The sequence below is a fragment of the Scyliorhinus canicula genome, chromosome 21 (genome assembly GCF_902713615.1).
Source record: "Scyliorhinus canicula chromosome 21, sScyCan1.1, whole genome shotgun sequence".
Lineage (NCBI taxonomy): Eukaryota > Metazoa > Chordata > Chondrichthyes > Carcharhiniformes > Scyliorhinidae > Scyliorhinus > Scyliorhinus canicula.
In genome coordinates, this window is record NC_052166.1 from 45,934,781 (window position 1) to 45,955,593 (window position 20,813).

The 20,813-nt window shown below is 46.5% G+C and overlaps 1 protein-coding gene across 2 annotated transcripts in view; it reads right to left on the reverse strand.

Annotated features, from left to right (window-relative positions):
• Nucleotides 1–20,813, reverse strand: part of LOC119955769 (nuclear receptor subfamily 5 group A member 2-like) — a 120,776-nt gene that overhangs the window by 36,198 nt on the left and 63,765 nt on the right. For both annotated transcript variants that reach the window (XM_038782300.1, XM_038782301.1), the window contains exon 5: nt 5,629–5,748. In XM_038782300.1, the coding sequence (XP_038638228.1) occupies nt 5,629–5,748 (120 nt within the window). The remainder of the gene's footprint in view (nt 1–5,628; nt 5,749–20,813) is intronic.

The following is a 20,813-nucleotide window of genomic DNA, read 5'->3' on the forward strand; positions in this document are numbered from 1 at the left end:
GAGGCCTATGTGAAGATGAGGCGTGAAGTTTCAGTTGGGACGCTTGATAGTTACAAGGAAGCGAGGAAGGATCTAAAGAGAGAGCTAAGACGAGCAACGAGGGGACATGAGAAGTCTTTGGCAGGTAGGATCAAGGAAAACCCAAAAGCTTTCTCTAGGTATGTCAGGAATAAAAGAATGACTAGGGTAAGAGTAGAGCCAGTCAAGGACAGTGGTGGGAAGTTGTGTGTGGAGGCTGAGGAGATAAGCGAGATACTAAATGAATACTTTTCATCAGTATTCACTCAGGAAAAAGATAATGTTGTGGAGGAGAATGCTGAGACCCAGGCTCTTAGAATAGATGGCATTGAGGTGCGTAGGGAAGAAGTGTTGGCAATTCTGGACAAGGTGAAAATAGATAAGTCCCCGGGGCCTGATGGGATTTATCCTAGGATTCTCTGGGAAGCCAGGGAAGCGATTGCTGAGCCTTTGGCTTTGATTTTTATGTCATCATTGGCTACAGGAATAGTGCCAGAGGACTGGAGGATAGCAAATATGGTCCCTTTGTTCAAGAAGGGGAGTAGAGATAACCCCGGTAACTATAGGCCGGTGAGCCTCACGTCTGTTGTGGGTAAAGTCTTGGAGAGGATTATAAGAGATACGATTTATAATCATCTAGATAGGAATAATATGATTAGGGATAGTCAGCATGGTTTTGTGAAGGGTAGGTCATGCCTCACAAACCTTATCGAGTTCTTTGAGAAGGTGACTGAACAGGTAGACGAGGGTAGAGCAGTTGATGTGGTGTATATGGATTTCAGTAAAGCGTTTGATAAGGTTCCCCACGGTCGGCTATTGCAGAAAATACGGAGGCTGGGGATTGAGGGTGATTTGGAGATGTGGATCAGAAATTGGCTAGTTGAAAGAAGACAGAGGGTGGTGGTTGATGGCAAATGTTCAGAATGGAGTTCAGTTACGAGTGGCGTACCACAAGGATCTGTTCTGGGGCCGTTGCTGTTTGTCATTTTTATAAATGACCTAGAGGAGGGCACAGAAGGTTGGGTGAGTAAATTTGCAGACGACACTAAAGTCGGTGGAGTTGTAGACAGTGTAGAAGGATGCTGCAGGTTACAGAGGGACATAGGTAAGCTGCAGAGCTGGGCTGAGAGGTGGCAAATGGAGTTTAATGTAGAGAAGTGTGAGGTGATTCACTTTGGAAAGAATAACAGGAATGTGGAATATTTGGCTAATGGTAAAATTCTTGGTAGTGTGGATGAGCAGAGGGATCTCGGTGTCCATGTACATAGATCCCTGAAAGTTGCCACTCAGGTTGATAGGGTTGTGAAGAAGGCCTATGGTGTGTTGGCCTTTATTGGTAGAGGGATTGAGTTCCGGAGCCATGAGGTCATATTGCAGCTTTACAAAACTCTGGTACGGCCGCATTTGGAGTATTGCATACAGTTCTGGTCGCTTCATTATAGGAAGGACGTGGAAGCTTTGGAACGGGTGCAGAGGAGATTTACCAGGATGTTGCCTGGTATGAAGGGAAAATCTTATGAGGAAAGGCTGATGGACTTGAGGTTGTTTTCGTGAGAGAGAAGAAGGTTAAGAGGTGACTTAATAGAGGCATACAAAATGATCAGAGGGTTAGATAGGGTGGACAGCGAGAGCCTTCTCCCGCGGATGGGGGTGGCTAGCACGAGGGGACATAGCCTTAAATTGAGGGGTAATAGATATAAGACAGAGGTCAGAGGTAGGTTTTTTACGCAAAGAGTGGTGAGGCCGTGGAATGCCCTACCTGCAACAGTAGTGAACTCGCCAACATTGAGGGCATTTAAAAGTTTATTGGATAAGCATATGGATGATAAGGGCATAGTGTAGGTTAGATGGCCTTTAGTTTTTGACTTCCCATGTCGGTGCAACATCGTGGGCCGAAGAGCCTGTACTGCGCTGTATCGTTCTATGTTCTATGTTCTATGTTCTATATGCACAGTGCTTTTCATGACCTCAGACATTCCAAAGCACTTCAATGCTTTTGCATTACTTTTGAAGTGTGGTCACTATTGCAATGTGGGGATCCTGAATAGTTTAAAGTGTTGGCAAAGAAAAGCAGTACATAAAATAATAGGACACAAGTTTTCAACCGCAATAATTGTCACACTGAGTTTGCATTATCAATTGAACTAACACTAGGCTGAATTTTGCCATCTTAATTTTTAAAAAATGGGAAGCTGCTTAATATCCGAGTCCATAACCCAGGGTTGATAGACCAGAAGACAGAGGGGCATAAGTAGGCCATACGATCCATCGGGTCCGCTCTTGCAATTCAATGAGATCATGACTGATCTATGACATGCTTTCCAGGAGGCTTCAAATTCAGAATGTGCCTCCAAAGTCACTGTGCAATTCGGGCAACAAGGGGTTAAAGAAGTGGGAGGGTGAATCACCGTGCACAGTTTAAAGGAAGGTTGGCAGCCTTCAAAGTGTGTGCAGTGGGAGCACTGTTCCTGAGTGAAATGGATGCGACATGGGGCTGAGGGAGCAGGGAGGCATTTCTTCACCTCAGACACTAACTGCAAAAGCATTCTCAATGAGTCACTACTGCAATGACAAGCCTCTGCTTACAGATCACCTCCAATATACCTATTTAAAGTTCAGCTTGCATGCCACTTTTATTCCAACCTCCGCAGAGCACTCGCTTCCTGTGAGTTGGTGAGTTACAGACACTGTGTGGGTCCCATCATGCACTACTGGTAAAATGGCTCTTAATTACTTCCTAAAAAACGTCAAATATTTTCCAGAATGAAGACATCGCGTTCAACTTTATTCGGGAAAAGTGGCCAAAGGCAAAAACACATTGGCCCAACACATTTTTCTCAAATTTTCCTGCCTTAATAATAACAATAATAATAATAATAATAATCACTTATTGTCACAAGTAGGCTTCAATGAAGTTACTGTGAAAAGCCCCTAGTCACCATATTCCAGCACCTGTTCGGGGAGGTTGGTACGGGATTTGAACCCGCACTGCTGCCTTGTTCTGCATTGCAAGCCAGCTATTTAGCCCAGTGTGCTAAGCCTTCCTCCCTTTCCTGCCTCCAAGGGCCCAGTAAAATTATCCATACCCCCCTCCCAACTATCCCCCCCTCCCCCCAACTTCAATGGAGATACAATTCAGCAGAGATGTAAAGTGTGCCACTGATTTGCTGTTACCATGTTATATTAGCGGTAGCGCACATAGTCAAAATGATCCCTATTTATATTTTTCCATTCATTGATTTTACCAAAGAAAAATTGAGGATATAAAACATAGTTACATTGTGTGTATCCTCAAGCAAAAAGGGTTGGGGGTGGGAGGGGGGGTGGGGGGGGGGGGTGGGGGGGACACACCATTTGGAGATAGCTTATTGGCCTCCATTTTATTCTGCCTGGAATGTTTAAAGCTTGTCAGTCACAATAATCTTTGCAAATCAAAGCAGTTACACCATTTTCACAAACTGGATAATTCAAAATATGTTGGCTTCACATGCCACTTCAGCCCAATTAATTAAGCCAAAGCGCTAATTATTTTCCAAGTAAAATTAACAACGGTTTTAATTGTCTGCTTTGTCTCAAGCCAGCTGCTGTGGACATGAGCACCAAATCCAACTTTAATGTGGGACACCGTGGATCTAAAATCACTGCAGCACACTGAGGTTTGTGGAAAAGTATCACAAATGTTTCTGACTGTGATTTGTGGACCTATTCATTGTATCTGTACATCGGTGCTGTACAGAAACAATTTTCAAAGATAAGTCAAACACATGGGTTCCAAGGGATTATTTGACCACTTGGCTTCGGAGAAAAAAAAATGTGTTTTATTTTCACAAACTAACGTGTCTGAAATGCAATAATTTATATTCACATTAAAAACAGCAACAAAAACTTTAATAAATTACATGCGAGCAAGTACTTCATGTAAAGTTTTTTAATAATTTTTCCAATTAAAGGGCGATTTAGCGTGGCCAATCCACCTAACCCGAACTGCTTTGTGTTGTGGGGAGGTGAGACCCACGCAGACAAGGGGAGAATGTGCAAACTCCACATGGAGTGACCCGGGGCCGGGATCGAACCTGGGTCCTCGGCGCCATGAGGCAGCAGTGTTCTACCGTGCCACCCCTGCATCATTAGTAAAGTTAATCTATAAAGTAATGCTGATCGATTTATAAAACGTATACAACAATTTGTTTCAATTTTGAAGAGTCAAAAACTTCATAACGTGGCAAATCTAAACCTTGGGGGTCATTTGATCCTGGTCTCACCTGATGTCTGCAGTGAGAGAATCACTGGATCTCAATCTAGAAGAAAAATCCAAACTGATGTTTTAGGCTGGGGATATTGAAACAACAAGTATAGCACTTGCTCCCAGCTCCTTCCCTATCCACCATTTTCATTCCCAGGAGCTCAAATCAGAACTATCTTTGCATGGCTGAGTATTAGACCATCCTGGTCGACCCCTACACATTAATTTCATCAAAACATTAACACATCTAACGGTTATTATGAATGGATGATGTCATTTAACTATTTATTTAATAAAATCACACCTGTTTGAACGGTTGAACTTAACAAGAAACCAAAGTTTTAATTCAGAATCAATTTCCATTCCATACTTTACTGGCTGCAAAATGCTCTGGAATATCCTTGGGGTCATTCCTTGGTTGCACATCTGTCCAGTCAGCCAAGGCTACCCGAGGAGGAATGGGGTGGAGATTTCACTGACATAGCACTCCTGGTGACGCATAAACCAACCTACCCAAAAACAGACGCAACAGAAAATCTTTGGGTAGATACGGGAGAAGGTCAGAACACATTTCGGTTTTGTAATTAAAGCCACCCACTGGCTTAGTATTTCCAAATTGCAACAGGCGCAGCACTTCAGAAATACTTCACAAGCTGCAAAATGCTCTGGAATATCCTGGGGTCATGAAAGATATTTCCCTCCCTAAGGCACCAATTATTTTTTGCATGCAATCCTTTACCATTAGTGAAAGTTGCCGTGGAAAGCTGTAAACCAGGATTCGTCTCTGCCCTCCCATGGCGTGTTTTCGGCAGCCGATTGGCTCTCTGTTGGTCACTGGTGTGATGTTCCAGTCCTGGCGATTTTGGCACCGCCTTGTGTGGCTCGCCCATCCTGCTGCCAGGGAACCTGCCCGGGGGAATGCCTTCGGCAGGACCGGAAGATCATAGAATCTACAGTGCAGAAAGAGGTCATTCGGCCCATCGAGTCTGCACTGGCTCCCGGAAAGAGCATCCTACCTAAGCCCACACGTCCACCCGATCCCCGTAACCCCACCCAACCTTTGTGGACACTAAGGGCAATTTAGCATGCCCAATCCACCTAACCTGCACATCTTTGCACTGTGGGAGGAAACAGGAGCACCCGGAGGAAACCCACACAGACACGAGGAGAAAGTGTAAACTCCGCACAGACAGTGACCCAGCGGGGAATCGAACCTGGGACCCTGGAGTTGTGAAGCAACTGTGCTAACCACTGTGCTAGCGTGTCCCCCCTACGGCAGGAAGAGCCAGAAAACCCCGTCTGCAGTATTTTTGTTGAATAATGAGTCAGAGTTCATTTTGCCATAGAACCAAAGGAAAGCTCATTACCTCTTGACTTGTGACTAGAAGAAGACTGTTTTCCTTCCCATGGTTCACTTGTCTGCAGATGTGGTCCAGCACCAACAGCTCACTCCAGCAGTTCTGCAGGAGTTTCATTTGATCATCCACCTAAAATTCAAAACGCAGTATTGTCAGGTTATAAATTCAGTCGCTACAGAAATACAGTCTTATTATGTGTAATTTCCACACAGCAATGTTAAATGCACATTTAAGAGTTTCCCTTCAGGTATTCATATTTGTTCCACGAATTTGATGCATTTTCTGAGAATTGTGCTCATGCCATATTGGTGAAGGCTTGAGCGCAAATATATAGCGAGCGTTCAATGTAAACCAGGCAGACTGCAACATTAATTGGCATGTAACTCTGATGGCACCAGAATCGCCAGTTTGGAGCTCAATGCTCCAGGTGACAACCTTGCCTAACTACCCACAACTGAACATGTAACCAGCAGCAGGAAAGACACCCCTCAACAGTGGAAAAGACATCTCCCAGCACTCTCGCACCCTCAACAATGCCATTTAGCAGGACCATCAACTGTTGACTGGTTAGTTGCAAATTGATTCTTTCTCTGGCCATTGGTTGAATTCTACAATTGGTGCTTTTCATAGTTGTTTAAAGTTCCAAAACCTGCAGAGATGGTGTAGCAAGTGCTGAAGAATTATTTTTTGCAGAAACAAGTCACTGTCAGGCATGAGTACACCAGTAGGCTACCCCCTTGAAATAGAGCATGAACAGAGGTCACGTAGAGCAGGTCAAGCTGCGAGAAGAAGGAGGAGGAGAAGCAAGAGGAAGAGGAAGAAAGGCAGCAACCTAGATAGCCCAATTCAACCCGGGATAGACATTAGGAACATTTTTGAGTGAGATACCAATGACCATGATTACATTTTAACATTCACCAAAACTTTATCCATTCTCTGTCACTGGCCATCACATTACTTCTTTCTTGAGCCTTTTCCTAGTGCTTCTATGCAGAACTACCATGGTGGCTGCAGTATTGGTGAAAGGTTGCTGACTTTCAATGGAGATAACTGTTGATGACTTGAGAGGACAACTTCCAGCTGTTGAATGCTAGAAAGCCTGGCTTCAACCTCCACGGTCATGGCATGTCCATGTCCCATGAAAAAATAAGGAAAGTAAAAGCTCCTCAACATGAAGGACTTTGTTGGCAGATTGTTTCTGATTACTACTGTCCAACCATACTAACTTCCTACTATCTTGGCTTTCCCTTTCCCGCTTTTACAATCTCAAACCACATACATCCGTGAAAAGTCTGATGGCCTTTATCATATTCAAGTCACTCTGAGATATCCAGTCTCCCTAAATCTCTATTCCTCACGAGAACACACTGCCCATTTCTTCTTAGATGCCAGCCCCATGCTCCTGTCCCTGGTAAACTTGTCAGAGTGTCCATGCTTCCCTCCTCTCTACTATTATGCTGCAACCATTTACACCACCTCTAGACTCATCGTTTCTTTATTTACGTGTTCCATTGCTACTTTATTTTGCCTTGCACCATAATGATGTTTAGCATTTAATCATGCCTGTCTTCCACCACCATAGGATCCCTACAGTGCAGAAGGAGGCCCTTTGGTCCATCAAGCCTGCATAACCCTCCGAAAGAGCACCCTACCTAGGCCCACTCCCTGCCCTATCCCCGTAACCCCATCTAACCTTTGGACAATTAGGATCAATTTAGCATGGCCAGTCCACCTAATCTGCATAGATGGGATGGTGGTATCACTGCTGCCTCACAGAGCCAGGGACCTGGGTTCAATTCCGACTTTGGGTCATTGTCTGTATGGAGTGTGTACTTTCCCCCTCGTGTCTGCGTGGGCTTCCTCCGAGTGCTCCAGTTTCCTCCCACAGACCGAAGATGTGCAGGTTAGGTGGACTGGCCATGCTAACTTGCCTCTTAGTATCGAGGGATATGCAAGTTAGGTTATGGGATTATGGGGATGAGGTAGAGTGGAAATGGGTAAAGTGCCCTTTTGATGGGTCGGTGCAGACTCGATAGGCCGAATGGCCTCCTTCTGCACTGTAGGGTTTCTATAATTCTATCTTTGAACTGTGAGAGGAAACCGGAGCAAACCCAGACAAACACGGGGAGAACATACAAACTCCACACAATCACCCAAGGCTGGAATTGAACCCGGGTCCCTGGAGCTGTGAGGCAGCAGTTCTAATCACTGTGCCACCCTCTCCCTTTTGTCGCAGTCCTCTCTCTTTTTTATTTCCCCATTTATTTTCCTGTACTTGCTTAAAAAACTGCTAATCTCCAACTTCTTTCAATTCTGATGAAGTCATCAAGTTAGAATGTTTCTGCCTGACCTGAGTGGAATGTCTTAATTGGCCTGTGACAACGGAAGAGACAACTGGTCTCATCCCACCCCTTAATGTCAAAGTGCATGAAAGATTTGTCCCAGAGAGGCAGGACTGATTTGGGTTTATGAAATCCAGTCTGACATCAGCCTTTAATGAACATTAGGATTAGACGGACCATATAGGCGCGAACATTACCAGGAGAAGGTGGGTATGGGCAATGGTGAAGACCTGCTCCCTTTCAATGGAGTTTGTGAAGGTTTTACTGTCGAAGATCCAATAAAGGTCTTTCTTTTGGATTCGGAGAACAATTTTCTTGTATGATCATAGGTCCATGATGGTTGGAGTTTGATTTTTTAAAAATAAATTTAGAGTACTCAATTCATTTTCTTTTCCAATTAAGGGTCAATTTAGTGTGGCCAATCCACCTACCCTGCACATCTTTGGGTTGTGGGGGAAAAACCCACACAGACATGGGGAGAATGTGCAAACTCCACACGGACAGTGACCCAGAGCCGGGATCGAACCTGGGACCTCGGCGCCGTGAGGCATCAGGGCTAACCCACTGCGCCACCGTGCTGCCCTGGTTGGAGTTTGATGATCATCTTCTAGCTACATTGACGTTATGACCAGATGTGGGATAAGTTCAGTTGAATTAGGATATACACCAAGATTAAGTGCATACATGCTGAATATTTTACCAGAGAAGGCATTGCACAAACAAAAATGTTGAAATGCTCCACCCTCAAGGGAATAGCTTGCAAAGCAAGATCATCATTTTTGGTAACATTTCTTGTATTTATGTCACTGTTGCACATAGGTTAGAGAACACAATTCTAGTTTAACACATGAATAGTTTTCACACAACAGCTGAAACCAGGTTCCCCAGCGGCAGAGGGTGAGAACAATGGGAAAATTCATTGACAGTGGAGGGACTGGAAGATCCCACTGTGGCCACAAAACATGCCACAGAGGGGGCAGAAAATCCGGCCTCCTGTATAGGTTATTGCTTTGATTTGTAAAAATGGACAATAAATTAAGTTTACTATTGCAAAATGACTGAACACTAGAGAATGCTGCTCCTTATTTAACATGGAAACATTGGTTGAAATGCTAGAAATTGTGGCGTTACTTTCACACTAAGATTTTACAGTATTCAAGTTGATGACAATTAAGGAAAGAACCTGGAGACAGTCACTTCAAACTAAAACTCAGCAGAATAAGGATACAGAAACCCATTGGAGGCTGGGAATAACTGTGGACTTTGCCATAAGGACTATAATTTCATGGGGAGTGCAATGTAAGATAAGTAGAAAAGGGCAAAGTTCCTCTCTGTAGTTTAAAGTATTAGCAACCTTCAAAAAGAAAATAGTGTTCACTCAATTGTGTTTTAGTCATTTGTTACAGTAATAAATTTTAAATGTGGAATCTTGACATAATTTTTTTCAGTTACTAAATGGAAATTCACATTTCTTCTTCAAGGTTATAGGTCTCCATGTAGATCACAACAGAATTGGGGACTCGCTCAGGATTCCGAACCCACAGCACGGTAGCACAGTGGATAGCATTGTGGCTTCACAGCGCCAGGGTCCCAGGTTCCTTTCCCCGCTGGGTCACTGTCTGTGCGGAGTCTGCACGTTCTCCCCGTGTCTGCGTGGGCTTCCTCCGGGTGCTCCGGAGGTCCAAAGACGTGCAGGTTAGATGGTTTGGACATGCTAAATTGCCCTTAGTATCCAAAATGTTCAGGAGGGGTTATTGGGTTATGGGGATAGGGTGGAAGTGAGGGCTTAAGTGGGTCGGTGCACTGCACTGTATGTTCTATGTAATTACAGGCTGAGGCAAGTACAGTGGGTTTCGCCAGAGTTTAAACACACAAACAGTGACCTTTGCTGTATTTGTTGGAATAATTAAAAATGGCCATGTCTATTGCTGAACTTCACTCAAAAGAGTGGGTTTATCTTTCACTGCTTTCCAACAGATAGTAAAAATTAATTTAAAGCAAAGGCAGAACAGTTGGAAATAGAGCTAAAAGTAGGGGCTAGAAAAGCAGAAACAGTTGAGATATTGGCTCAGCATCTGAACCTTGAGGAAGAAAAAAATAATCTAGATGAAGCAGAACTCGAGTTGGCTAAGATGTATTTATAGTGAAAAAACTTGGACTTGAAAAGAGAAAAGAGAAAGAACGGGAATTGTGAAAATTTGAATTACTGTTCCAAAGAGCACAAGGAAAGGAAGTCCTTGAGTTTCAAGGAATTAGAGAAAGGGCTGGTCTTGAATTGCTGAAGAGAAGCCAGGAAATAGGAGCTGGACAGGGAAATGCTTTGATTACATGAAGAAGTATCAGGTAGATTTGACGATAAATCAGATTTAACTCCTGGGGCGGAATTCTACCCCAACTGGATTTTACCGTCCCGCCAAAGTCAATGGACATTTGAACGGCTTGCCGCATTTTACGGCCCCCCGCTGCGACGGGCTCTTAAAATTCCATCCCCGGTTTTGACTTGTTAAGGAATGTTCACCTGGGCCAAAGTTCAGTGGGGAAGGACTAGAAATGTCTCCGTTGCGCCGTCAGCAAGAGGATTTCCCGATGACGTGAGGTTGCCCACAAAGAGAAATCCTATTGGCCGGCTGACAAGACGGAGAATCCCAGGAGTTGGGAAGGAGAATCCTGCCCACTGTGCTTAAGGCATATGAGATGGTTCCAGACGCTTATAGGCAAAAATGTAAAAACTTAAGGAAGTGACAGAATCAGACCTTTGTGGAATTTGTGAGTGAAACAGGTATGATCTTAGATTGGATATGTGTAGTATTTCAAACTGAAAATGAGATTAGTTAGGCATCATAGAACCCCTACAGTGCAGAAGGAGGCCATTCGGTCCATCGGGTCTGCACCAACCCTCTGGAAGAACTCGCTACCGAGGCCCAATCTCCCATCTCTCACCCTATTCCCGTAACCCCATCTGTGTGCTAACCACTGTGTCACCGTGCCATTAATGGTCACAATGTTGTAAATAGATGAATTTTGACTTGTTCTTTTATGTATTGCATGATTCCCCTCCCCGCAACATTGTTGTGAAGTAATGTTTTTATTTGCTAAGATTTGTTATTTCAGTAGCTCGGGCGTGTTTTATTTCTACTTCTTCATCGCTTCTTTTTTCAAACCAGTTTTTTTTTCTAGGTCCCTCTCTTCCCAGAGGTTTGAATCCGGTAGGATTGCATATCCACGGGAAGCAGAGCTCCATTCTCAAACTGGTAACTCATTTCCATATGTGAATCTGAAATGTATCATTTGACTGTCTGCCTTTATTTTCAATGAGGTAAGTTAAATTGTTATTAGGAGGTCGCGTGGCACAGTGGGTACCGTCCCTGCCTCTGAGTCAGAAGCTCCCGGCTGAGGCCCACCCCAGGAAATGATGGGCAAAGGAGGCTCATTTATAACGCGGTCAAGCAGTGCCAACCTGCCCAAAAGCCTTCCAACACGCCAATGTCTGATGGTAAAAGGGAAGAGGGGGTGGCACAGTGACACAATGGTTAGTACTGCTGCCTCACAGTACCGGCCCCGGGTCACTGTCTGTGTCGACTTTGCACATTCTCCCCATGTCTGCGTGAGTCTCACCTCCACAACCCAAAGATGACCAGGATAGGTGCATTGGCCACACTAAATTGCTTCTTAATTGGAAGAAAATGATTGTACGCTAAATTTTTTAAAAAGAGAATGAGACTCCAACCACGCTTGATGCAGAATGGCGCCCCTTAAGCCCTTGGCGACAGACGAGCGACCTGTTCTGGGGTTCAAGTCTGCCTTAGTGCACCACCAGAAGCAGGAAGAGAATTAGAATGGAAGCTAAGCATTTAAGGTTAATCACGGAGCTAGGATTTTGTTTCTTTTTGCATATCAGTAATGGAGCAGCAAGCATCAAAAATGGAGGAAAGGAAAATTTGCACTAATTAATTTTCGGTGCGACTTTGTATCCCCATGTAGTTTAAGTTTCATCTTGATTTGGTCTGAAGGCCCCATTAGATGGTTTTCTATAAACCCCAAAGTCTCAATTGGTAGCATCTCCACCTGCAGTTTGCTGGTCTGTCCACTTTTTGCAGATGGTGGAAACCTCATCTTGTCTTCCAGTGGTGTTTAATGCCCTTATAGTACAGTACGATTAATAAATGAGGGAAAAAAATCTTAGCATCAAATGAATCCTTGTTTAGAAACAGGAGGTTAAATTGGTCAACACCAGTTGTACAAAATAGCCTAATAGTGAACAAGGAACCCGTTATTACCCCACCTTTATTTTCTTTTCCATTACAGTCAATGGAAATCAGGGGCAGTGTAAATCTTTGGTAATGTTATATTGGAGAGGACGTGCTCATTGAATTTGAGTTAATGCATTGGGCTGAATCTGAACCCCAAATACAGGTTGGGGAGAGGGTGGGGGCGGTCAGGTGAAATGTTACATTTCCTGACAGAAATTTCACTCCTCCCTGTTGGCGCACAACATACAGCTTTTTCCTGTCTAGATACAACCCATTGACCACAAGAGCTACCAGTTGAATCTGATTCTTAGTTAGGTGGTCTCTGGTATAGGTTGAGGAACTGCAGTAACAGGAGCCATTGTATAAGCAGGAAACAGTTTAGGAGTTCAGGTTTATGTTCCAGAATTTCCAAATCAAAGAATCTGAATTGTGTTAACTTTAATAACATTAATAATTACTTCATTAAAATTGGACTTCTACCCCAGTTCAGAAAATTTACCTTTCAGTGCCTGTCCCTTTAAGAAAATTGCAGTGTGTGTGTGTGTGTGTACACTAAGATTTGTTTATTCTCAACATGCACAACACCCACTTAATAGCAGTATTATGTTTCTTGGTTTCTGTTCCAGTACCTGAACTACCTCTTAGGTAAGTGCTTCTAGTACTCTAATTTACCACAACAGGCTTATCTCACCCATGAATCTCAGGCCTGTCAGATGGTATCACCATACTTGCTGGTGCATTAGCAATTGAGGATGATCTTCTGCAAGGGTAGCAACAAGCCTCCACACTTTTGGCAGCGGAAGCAAAATAGTAACTGAAAACTGCTCATAACACATAATAATCAACTAAATGGACTGTTAATTGTCTGCACTTATGCAACAATACTTACCAAATTAAAGTTAAGTTTTGCATCAATTTGGGTCCTGCATTAATTCGGAATGTATTTCCATAAACCATTAATTATTAGGATCAGTCAAAAAGAAAAATCTAATTAAACATATTTGATGTTCGATGCCATAATTTACAATCACCCTCTAAAAATCGCATTTCAAAGCATTTTCCTCGGCTTATTAGTGAAAAGTGACAGCAGTGAAGGTTTATTTTGTGCCTCTATCGCTTGTGTTAATAACTGTACTGTTCTCGGCAGCACAGCTATCATTGCAATGACTGAATGATACATTGTGTTAGCGATAGCCATGCAAACAGTATTTATTTTTCATTTGGCAGCTGAGAAAAATTCCCTTTCACAGGTTTTCCAACTTCTTCATCAACCTCCCACCACTTACTGATAATAACTGGAAAAGATGCTGTGGGACTGTGTTTGCTGCGTGTAAGAATTGTGTGTGCTGAGTTTTAGGGGAGCCGCCATATTGATAAGAAAACAGTATCCAATTAAAGAGGGCGAAGAAAGCAGCTTTCATTCCTGTGACATGTATGCTTTTGCACAGACATGCGGGTTTGCCAAGTTTCTCCCCATACCACCTGCATGTAACACAATGTGTGTCTCTGAAGTTCATACCAAGACAAAGAACAAAATAGTTCTTCTGTTCATGTCCCTTAACTCTTTAAATTCTTCTTGTAGACTTATAGTAGCCATTTGATTGTACCATAGATACTCCCCCTTCTAATCCCAATACAACTTCATATTTTAAAAGTTTATTCACACAGTAATACAATAACAAAATGCTCAGTGATTCTGTGCATAGCTCTATGGGTGCAATTTAACCACCGCGTTGCGCCTGGCGTGGATCAGAGCCCCCTGGTTAAGTAGGAGGAAAGGCCAAAATTGAGATTCGCGCTGAGAGCAAATCAGTTTTCCATCGATTGGCCTGCTCCCAGTGGCAAGTTCCGGATCATGCCCAAATATGGTGACCATATCATTAACCGTAATTTGCTTCAATTTCCATCTCATTAGCAAGATTGAAGTTGAATGTCACGGCCTCCCGGGATTAACCGTCTCCCCAGAGAAACCACGCAGGCATCGTTTAGTACTCCTTTTTTAAAATGTGAAGCTGGTGCAACAGCTGATCTGGGGAACTGAGGAGGTGAGTAGCCAATTCCATTTTCTGCCTTTGGGTGGGGGTGGGGGACCCCTCAGGGGTGTTGGACTAGGTTGGGGAGGGCTGAAACGTTCCGAGTCAGGGGTTGCCCGTGGGCCTGTGAGGGTCTTTTCACCCATGAGGCCTACAAGCCATTTTTAAACATTGCAGATACCCATAATAAGGGCAACTACAGCTCTGGCCTGTGCGCTTTACCAAACACTTCCAGGACTGGTCTTGGCTATATGCTGGCGGTCACTTTAACTCCCTTTGATTGTGAGCAGCCTCTCGCTTCACAGTTGAAGGCTATTGATAATAAGGAATTGGCCTTGTTAGTTGTGAGAGCACTTCACAGTTGCAGGTTGTGTTTGCTGCTGCTGATGGCTGCAGGTGCCCTGAGGCTGTTGTTGTTGTTCCCTTCCTTTTCTGTGGCCAAAAAGAGGGACAATTCCTTTCCACAACCTGGAACACCAGGCTCAGAGGGATGTACAAGTCCAGAATGCAATCCGGTTTGAAGTACAAAGACTCTGTGGGACCTGGTGCGCAACATTGATCCAAATGGGCCACTCGATGATGCTGTTGAAGAAATGCTTTTGCAGATTGCTGATGTTTTTATTGCTGGTGAGGTGAGTGCTACATGTGACTGGCACATCACTGTGGGTTAAACACGCTGGAAGTCAAAGATGTTCAAATGCACCTTGAATGCCAGTGGACTATGTGGATTTGGTTCCGGTGAGATTGGGCTGTGTGTGTATGTGTGTGTTGGGGGGGGGAGGGGGGGATGGCTGCACAGCTGCGACTCCTGGATGGAGAATGGCACTGATACGTGGAACAAGTCACGCTGATGGACAGATCATTTCTATGACAAAGTTCTGGATAACACATTCTCAGGCTTATCCTCTGTTCCTGTTGAGGAACTTTGAAAAGGTGATTCCGTGGGCTGGATTCCCCGACCCCACGCCGGGTCGGAGAATCCCCGGGGGGCAGCGTGAATTTCCCCCCCCGCCGCTCCGACGCCAGCTGCCGTATTCTCCGGCATCGGTTTTCGGGCGGTGGGGGGGCGGGGTTCACGCCCCCCGGCAATTCTCCGGGTCCCGATGGGCCGAGCGGCCGTCGGTGTCTGGCCAGTGCCGCCGGTGTGGATTGGACATGGTCCCACACAGCAGGACCTGGCTGGTAGGCCGGCTGGTGCGGTCCTCCGGGGGGGGGGGGGGGGCACACCGATCTGCGGGCGGGCCTGTGCCGTGGGGGCACTCGTTCCTTCTGCGCCAGCCCCTGTAGGGCTCCGCCATGGCTGGCGCGGAGAAGACACCCCCCTGCACATGCGCTAGAATACACCGGCTGGTCTGCGCATGTGCGGAAGCATGGCGGCGGTTCTACGCATACGCTAACTCGTGCTGGCCCTTCGGCGGCGGTTGGCACGGCGCCATCCCCTCCGGCGCCGGCCTAGCCCCCGGAAGGGCGGAGGATTCCGCAACTTCCAGTCGGCCCCACGCCGGAGTGGCCCGCACCGCTTTTTACGCTGGCGTCGGGCCATTGTGGGGATTCGGCAGAATCCCGCTGCGTGTGTTCGGTTTTTTTCATGAAAATGTGCTGATACAGCTTTGTAGTGGTACCAATATGGAATGGTGACATTTCCTTGCTGTTTAATGGTTAGTGTGATATGGGGAATGTTACGTAGTTGATTATCAAATCGTTGTTACTGTTGACTGTTTACCCTCAAGTGGCTTCTCGTGGGTATATGTTTCAGCCGATGATTATTGTATTGCATTTCAATCAAACTTTGAAACCTAAACAATTTGCCTGAACTCTAGAAGCGTCAGCACCATAGAGGCAGCAGCCAACAATCAAATACTCAAGGGCTGGGCACAGGGGATATCCTCGTGACCAAAGGGTGAGTGTGGGATCAAGGGAGGGCACCTGAGCACGGTCTCCCTCATGTTTCCGGCAGGGCCCTGAGGTTTAGGGGCGAGAATGCAGAACAAGATTTTCCATCATAACTGGCTCACTGAATGGCACTCAGAGAGAAGATGGGGGGTGGGGGGGGGGGGGGGTCGCTCTCTTTCTCTCTCCTTTCCCAATTCCTTACAGATACCAAAATGGATGGGAATGTCGGTCCTGCAAAGGATGTCATTGTGGGGCTGGTGGCAGCCCAGGCTGCCAGACACCAGAGAAGGCAGCAATACGACCTCTTGAATGTTTTAATTCAATCATTTTCTTCCCTCTCTCCTGGCATCATGCTCCAGGAAGGTGGATGGGCTGGAAATCCTGGCGAGCTTATCCCACTATTTCTTACCAAAACATCCCCTGAATGAATGTCTTCAATTTTGTGTAACCCTCTTGCACATCAAATGGAGGTCACTGCTTGCTATTACACTCCCAGACCAGTGGATAGGACACTGGACTGAAACCCCAATATTTTAGGCATGAAAAAATAGGGCTTGGTTATTTTTAGAATAAAAACGTTATTATAACTACAATATTGAACCTTTTGAATTTCGCACCCAAAAAGAATAGCTTTCAATTTACATCTTAAACAATCCTACTCAATTTCCCACTAAATAACAAGAAAGCAAACATACAGCTCTCAATCTATCTTACTGTGGGAGAATTGTGGACTGAGCATCAGACAGATCAGAATGCAACTCCTCTCCCCAATGTTGCTCCATCAACTGTCTCTCAAATGCTTTCAAAAAATCTCACTGCCTCCTTGGCTCCACCCAGCAATGACCTCGGGCGGGATTCTCCGACCCCCCGCCGGACCCCCCAAAAATTGGCCCGGCGTGAATTGTGCCGCCCGCCTAGGTGAATGCGGGGTCTGGCACAATTCAATGGGCCCCGGGGCTGTCCGAATTCTCCGGCCCGCGATGGGCCAAAGTCCCGCCTGTTTTTTGCCAGTCCCGCCGCCGTAGATTAGACGAGGTCCCTTACCGGCGGGACCTGGCAGCGTGGGTGGGTCCTGGGGGGAGGGGGGGGGGCGTGGGGCGATATAGCCCCGGGGGTGCCCCCATGGTGGCCTAGTCTGCGATCGGGGCCCACCGATCCACGGGCGAGCCTGTGCCGTGGCGGCACTCTTTTCCTACACGTCGGCCGCGTCAGCCTGCGCGATGGTCGACGCATAGGTGACCCCCCCCCGGGCCGGCCGGGGGAGTCCCTTCGGCCCCGGCTGGCATGGCGCCAAAGGCCTTCCACGCTAGCCGGCGGGGCGCAAACCACTCCAGCGCCGGCCTAGCCCCTGAAGGTGCAGAGGATTCCGTACCTTTGGGGCGGGCTGACGCCAGAGTGGTTCACGCCACTCCGTTCCGCTGGGACCCCACGCCCCGCTGGGTACGGGAGAATCCCCGCCCCTCATCTCCCCAAGCCGGAAAACAACAGGGGCCGGAGTCTGCGGGAATCGGCAGTGCGGGCAACTCCGGTGCGAAGGAGTGGCATGAACCACTCCGGCATCCTCCGCACCTTCAGGGGCTAGGCCGGTGCCGGAGTGGGTTGTCCTGCGCCGGCCGGCGGGAAAGGGGCTTGGCGCTACGCCAACTGAGGCCGAAGGGCCCCCGCCGGCCAGCACGAGTTGCCGCATGCATGGGAGCGGCAGCATGTGCTGGCGTCATCCCAGCGTAGGCGCAGGGGGGGGTTTTATCTCCACGTCGGCCATCGCGGAGGACCACAGCGGCTGACGTGGAAGAATAGAGTGCCCCCTCAGCACTGGCCCGCCCATGGATCGGTGGGCCCCGAACACGGGCCAGGCAACCGTGGGGGCACCTCCCGAGGCCAGATACCCCCTCGTCCCCCCCGAAGACCCCGGAGGCCGCCCGCGCAGCCATGTCTTGCTGGCAAATACCTGGTGTAATATACGCTGGCGGGACTGGCCGAAAACGGGCAGCCACTCGGCCCATCGCGGGCATGAGAATTGCCGGGGGCCACTGCAAGTGGCCGCCAACCAGCGCGGCACGATTCCCGCCCCTAACAAATCCCCGGCGCCGGAGGATTCGGCAGCCGTCAGGGGCGGGATTCACGCCGTCCCCCGGCGATTTTCCGACCTGGCGGGGGGGTCGGAGAATCCTGCCCCAAATCTCTGCAGGCTGCAAAGCACATCAGTTCCCCAGGGACATAGATACATAGAAGATAGGAGCAGGAGGAGGCCTTTTGGCCCTTCGAGCCTGCTCCGACATTCATCACGATCATGGCTGATCATCCAACTCAATAAATTAATCCTGCTTTCTCCCCATAGCCTTTGATCCCATTCTCCCTAAGTGCTACATCCAGCCGCCTCTTGAATATATTCAAAGTTTTAGTATCAAGTACTTCCTGTGGTAATGAATTCCACAGGCTCACCACTCTGTATGAAGAGGTGTCTCCTTATCTCTGTCCGAAATGGTTTACCTTGAATTCTCAGGCTGTGACCCCTGGTTCTGGACACACCCATCATTGGTAACATCTTCCCTGCATCTACCCTGTCTAGTCCTGTTAGAATTTTATAAGTCTCTATGATATCCCCACTTATTCTTCTGAACTGCAGCAAGAACAATCCCAACCTAGTCAATCTCTCCTCATATGACAGTCCCACCATCCCTGAAATCAGTCTGGTAAACCTTTGCTGCACTCCCTCGAGGACAAGAACATCCTTCCTCAGAGAAGGAGACCAAAACTGCACACAGTACTCCAAGTGTGGCCTCACCAAGGACTGTCCAATTGCAGCAACACAACCTTGCTTCTATCCTCGAAACCTCTCGCAATGAAGGCCAACATACCATTAGCCTTCTTGACCGCCTGCTGCACCTGCATGCTTACCTTCAGCGAATGGTGCACAAGGGCACCCAGGTCCCGCTGCACAAGCCCTTCTCATAATTTATAACAATTTCAGGTAGTAATCTGCCTTCCTGTTTTTACTTCCAAAATGAATAACCTCACACTTATCCAAATTATACTGCATCTGCCATTGGTTTGCCCACTCACCCAACCGGTCCAGATCTTGCTGTAGGATCCCTGCATCCTCGTCACAATTCACCCTCCCACCTAATTTGGTATCATCGGCAAACTTTGAGATGTTACATTTTGTTCCCTCATCCAAATCATTAATATATATTGTGAATAGCTGGGGTCGCAGCCCACTGGTTACTGCATGCCAATTTGAAAAGGACCCATTAATGCCTACCCTTTGCTTCCTCTCTGCCAAAACATTTTCTCTCCACCTCAATACATTTCCCCCAATCCCATGCGCTTTAATTTTACACAATAATTTCATATGCGGTACTTTGTCAAACGCCTTCTGAAAGTCCAATTATACCACATCGACTGGCTCCCCCTTGTCAACTGTACTGGTTACCTCTTCAAACAATTCCAACAGATTTGTCAAGCATAATTTTCCCTTCTTAAATCCATGCTGACTCTGACTGATCCTGCCACTGCTTTCTAAATGTTCCGCTATAAAGTTCTTGACAATGGATTCAAGCATTTTCCACACTACCAATGTTGGGCTTATTGGTCTATAATTCCCTGCTTTTTCTCTACCTCCCTTTTTGAATAGCGGAGTGACCTGAGCGACCCTCCAATCTGCAGGGACAGTTCCAGAGTCTATAGAATCCCGGAAGATGACCACCAATGCATCCACTATTTCTAGAGCCACCTCCTTAAGATCTCTGGGATGCAGATTCTCAGGCCCTGGGGATTTATCTGTCTTCAATCCCATCAGTTTTCCCAGCACCATTTGTCTACTAATGTTGATCTCCCTCAGTTCTTCCCTCTCACTAAACCTTTAATTCTCCAACATTTCTGGGATCTGATTTGTGTCCTCATTTGTGAAGATAGAACCAAAGTATGTATTCAATTTCTCAGCCATTTCTTAGTCCCTTATTATGCAGTCCCCTGTTTCTGTCTGTAGGGGGCCTACATTTCTCTTTTCCAATCTCTTTCTCTTCACATATCTGTAGAAACTCTTAGTGTCAGTCTTTATGTTCCCTGCAAGCTTCCTTTCGTACTGTACTTTCCCCTTCTTAATCAATCCCTTTGTCCTTCTTTTCTGAATTCTAAACTGCTCCCAATCCTCAGACCTATTATTTTTCTTGGCCAATCTGTATGCTTCTTCCTTGTATGGGATACTATTTCTAATTTCCTTTGTAAGCCATACCCCCTCATACCCCCTTTGCTTTTGTGCCAGACAGGAATGAAAAGTTGCTGTAGCTCCTCCATGCGTTCCTTGAATGTTTTCCATCGTCTATCATCCTGGAGTCTTGTTTGCGGCCACAGAAACGCCTGTCTATTCCCATTACAATTGAATACCCTATAACTATTGCACTGTCACACTTGTTACTCCTCCCTCCCCTCTGCAGCAGAACCAACCGAGGTGCCACGAGTTTGGCTGTTGCTGTTTTCCTCTGAGAGGCCATTCCCCTCAACAGTATCCAAAATGGCATATCTGTTCTACAGGGGGATGACCACAGGAGATTCCTGCACTTCCCCAGACAAACCACTATTGCATATTAGTCTAAACCCTCCCCAACCGCTCTCGAAAATAGCCCCCCTAGGACATCAGTTCCAGCCCTGCCCAGGTGTAACCCGTCCAGTTTGTA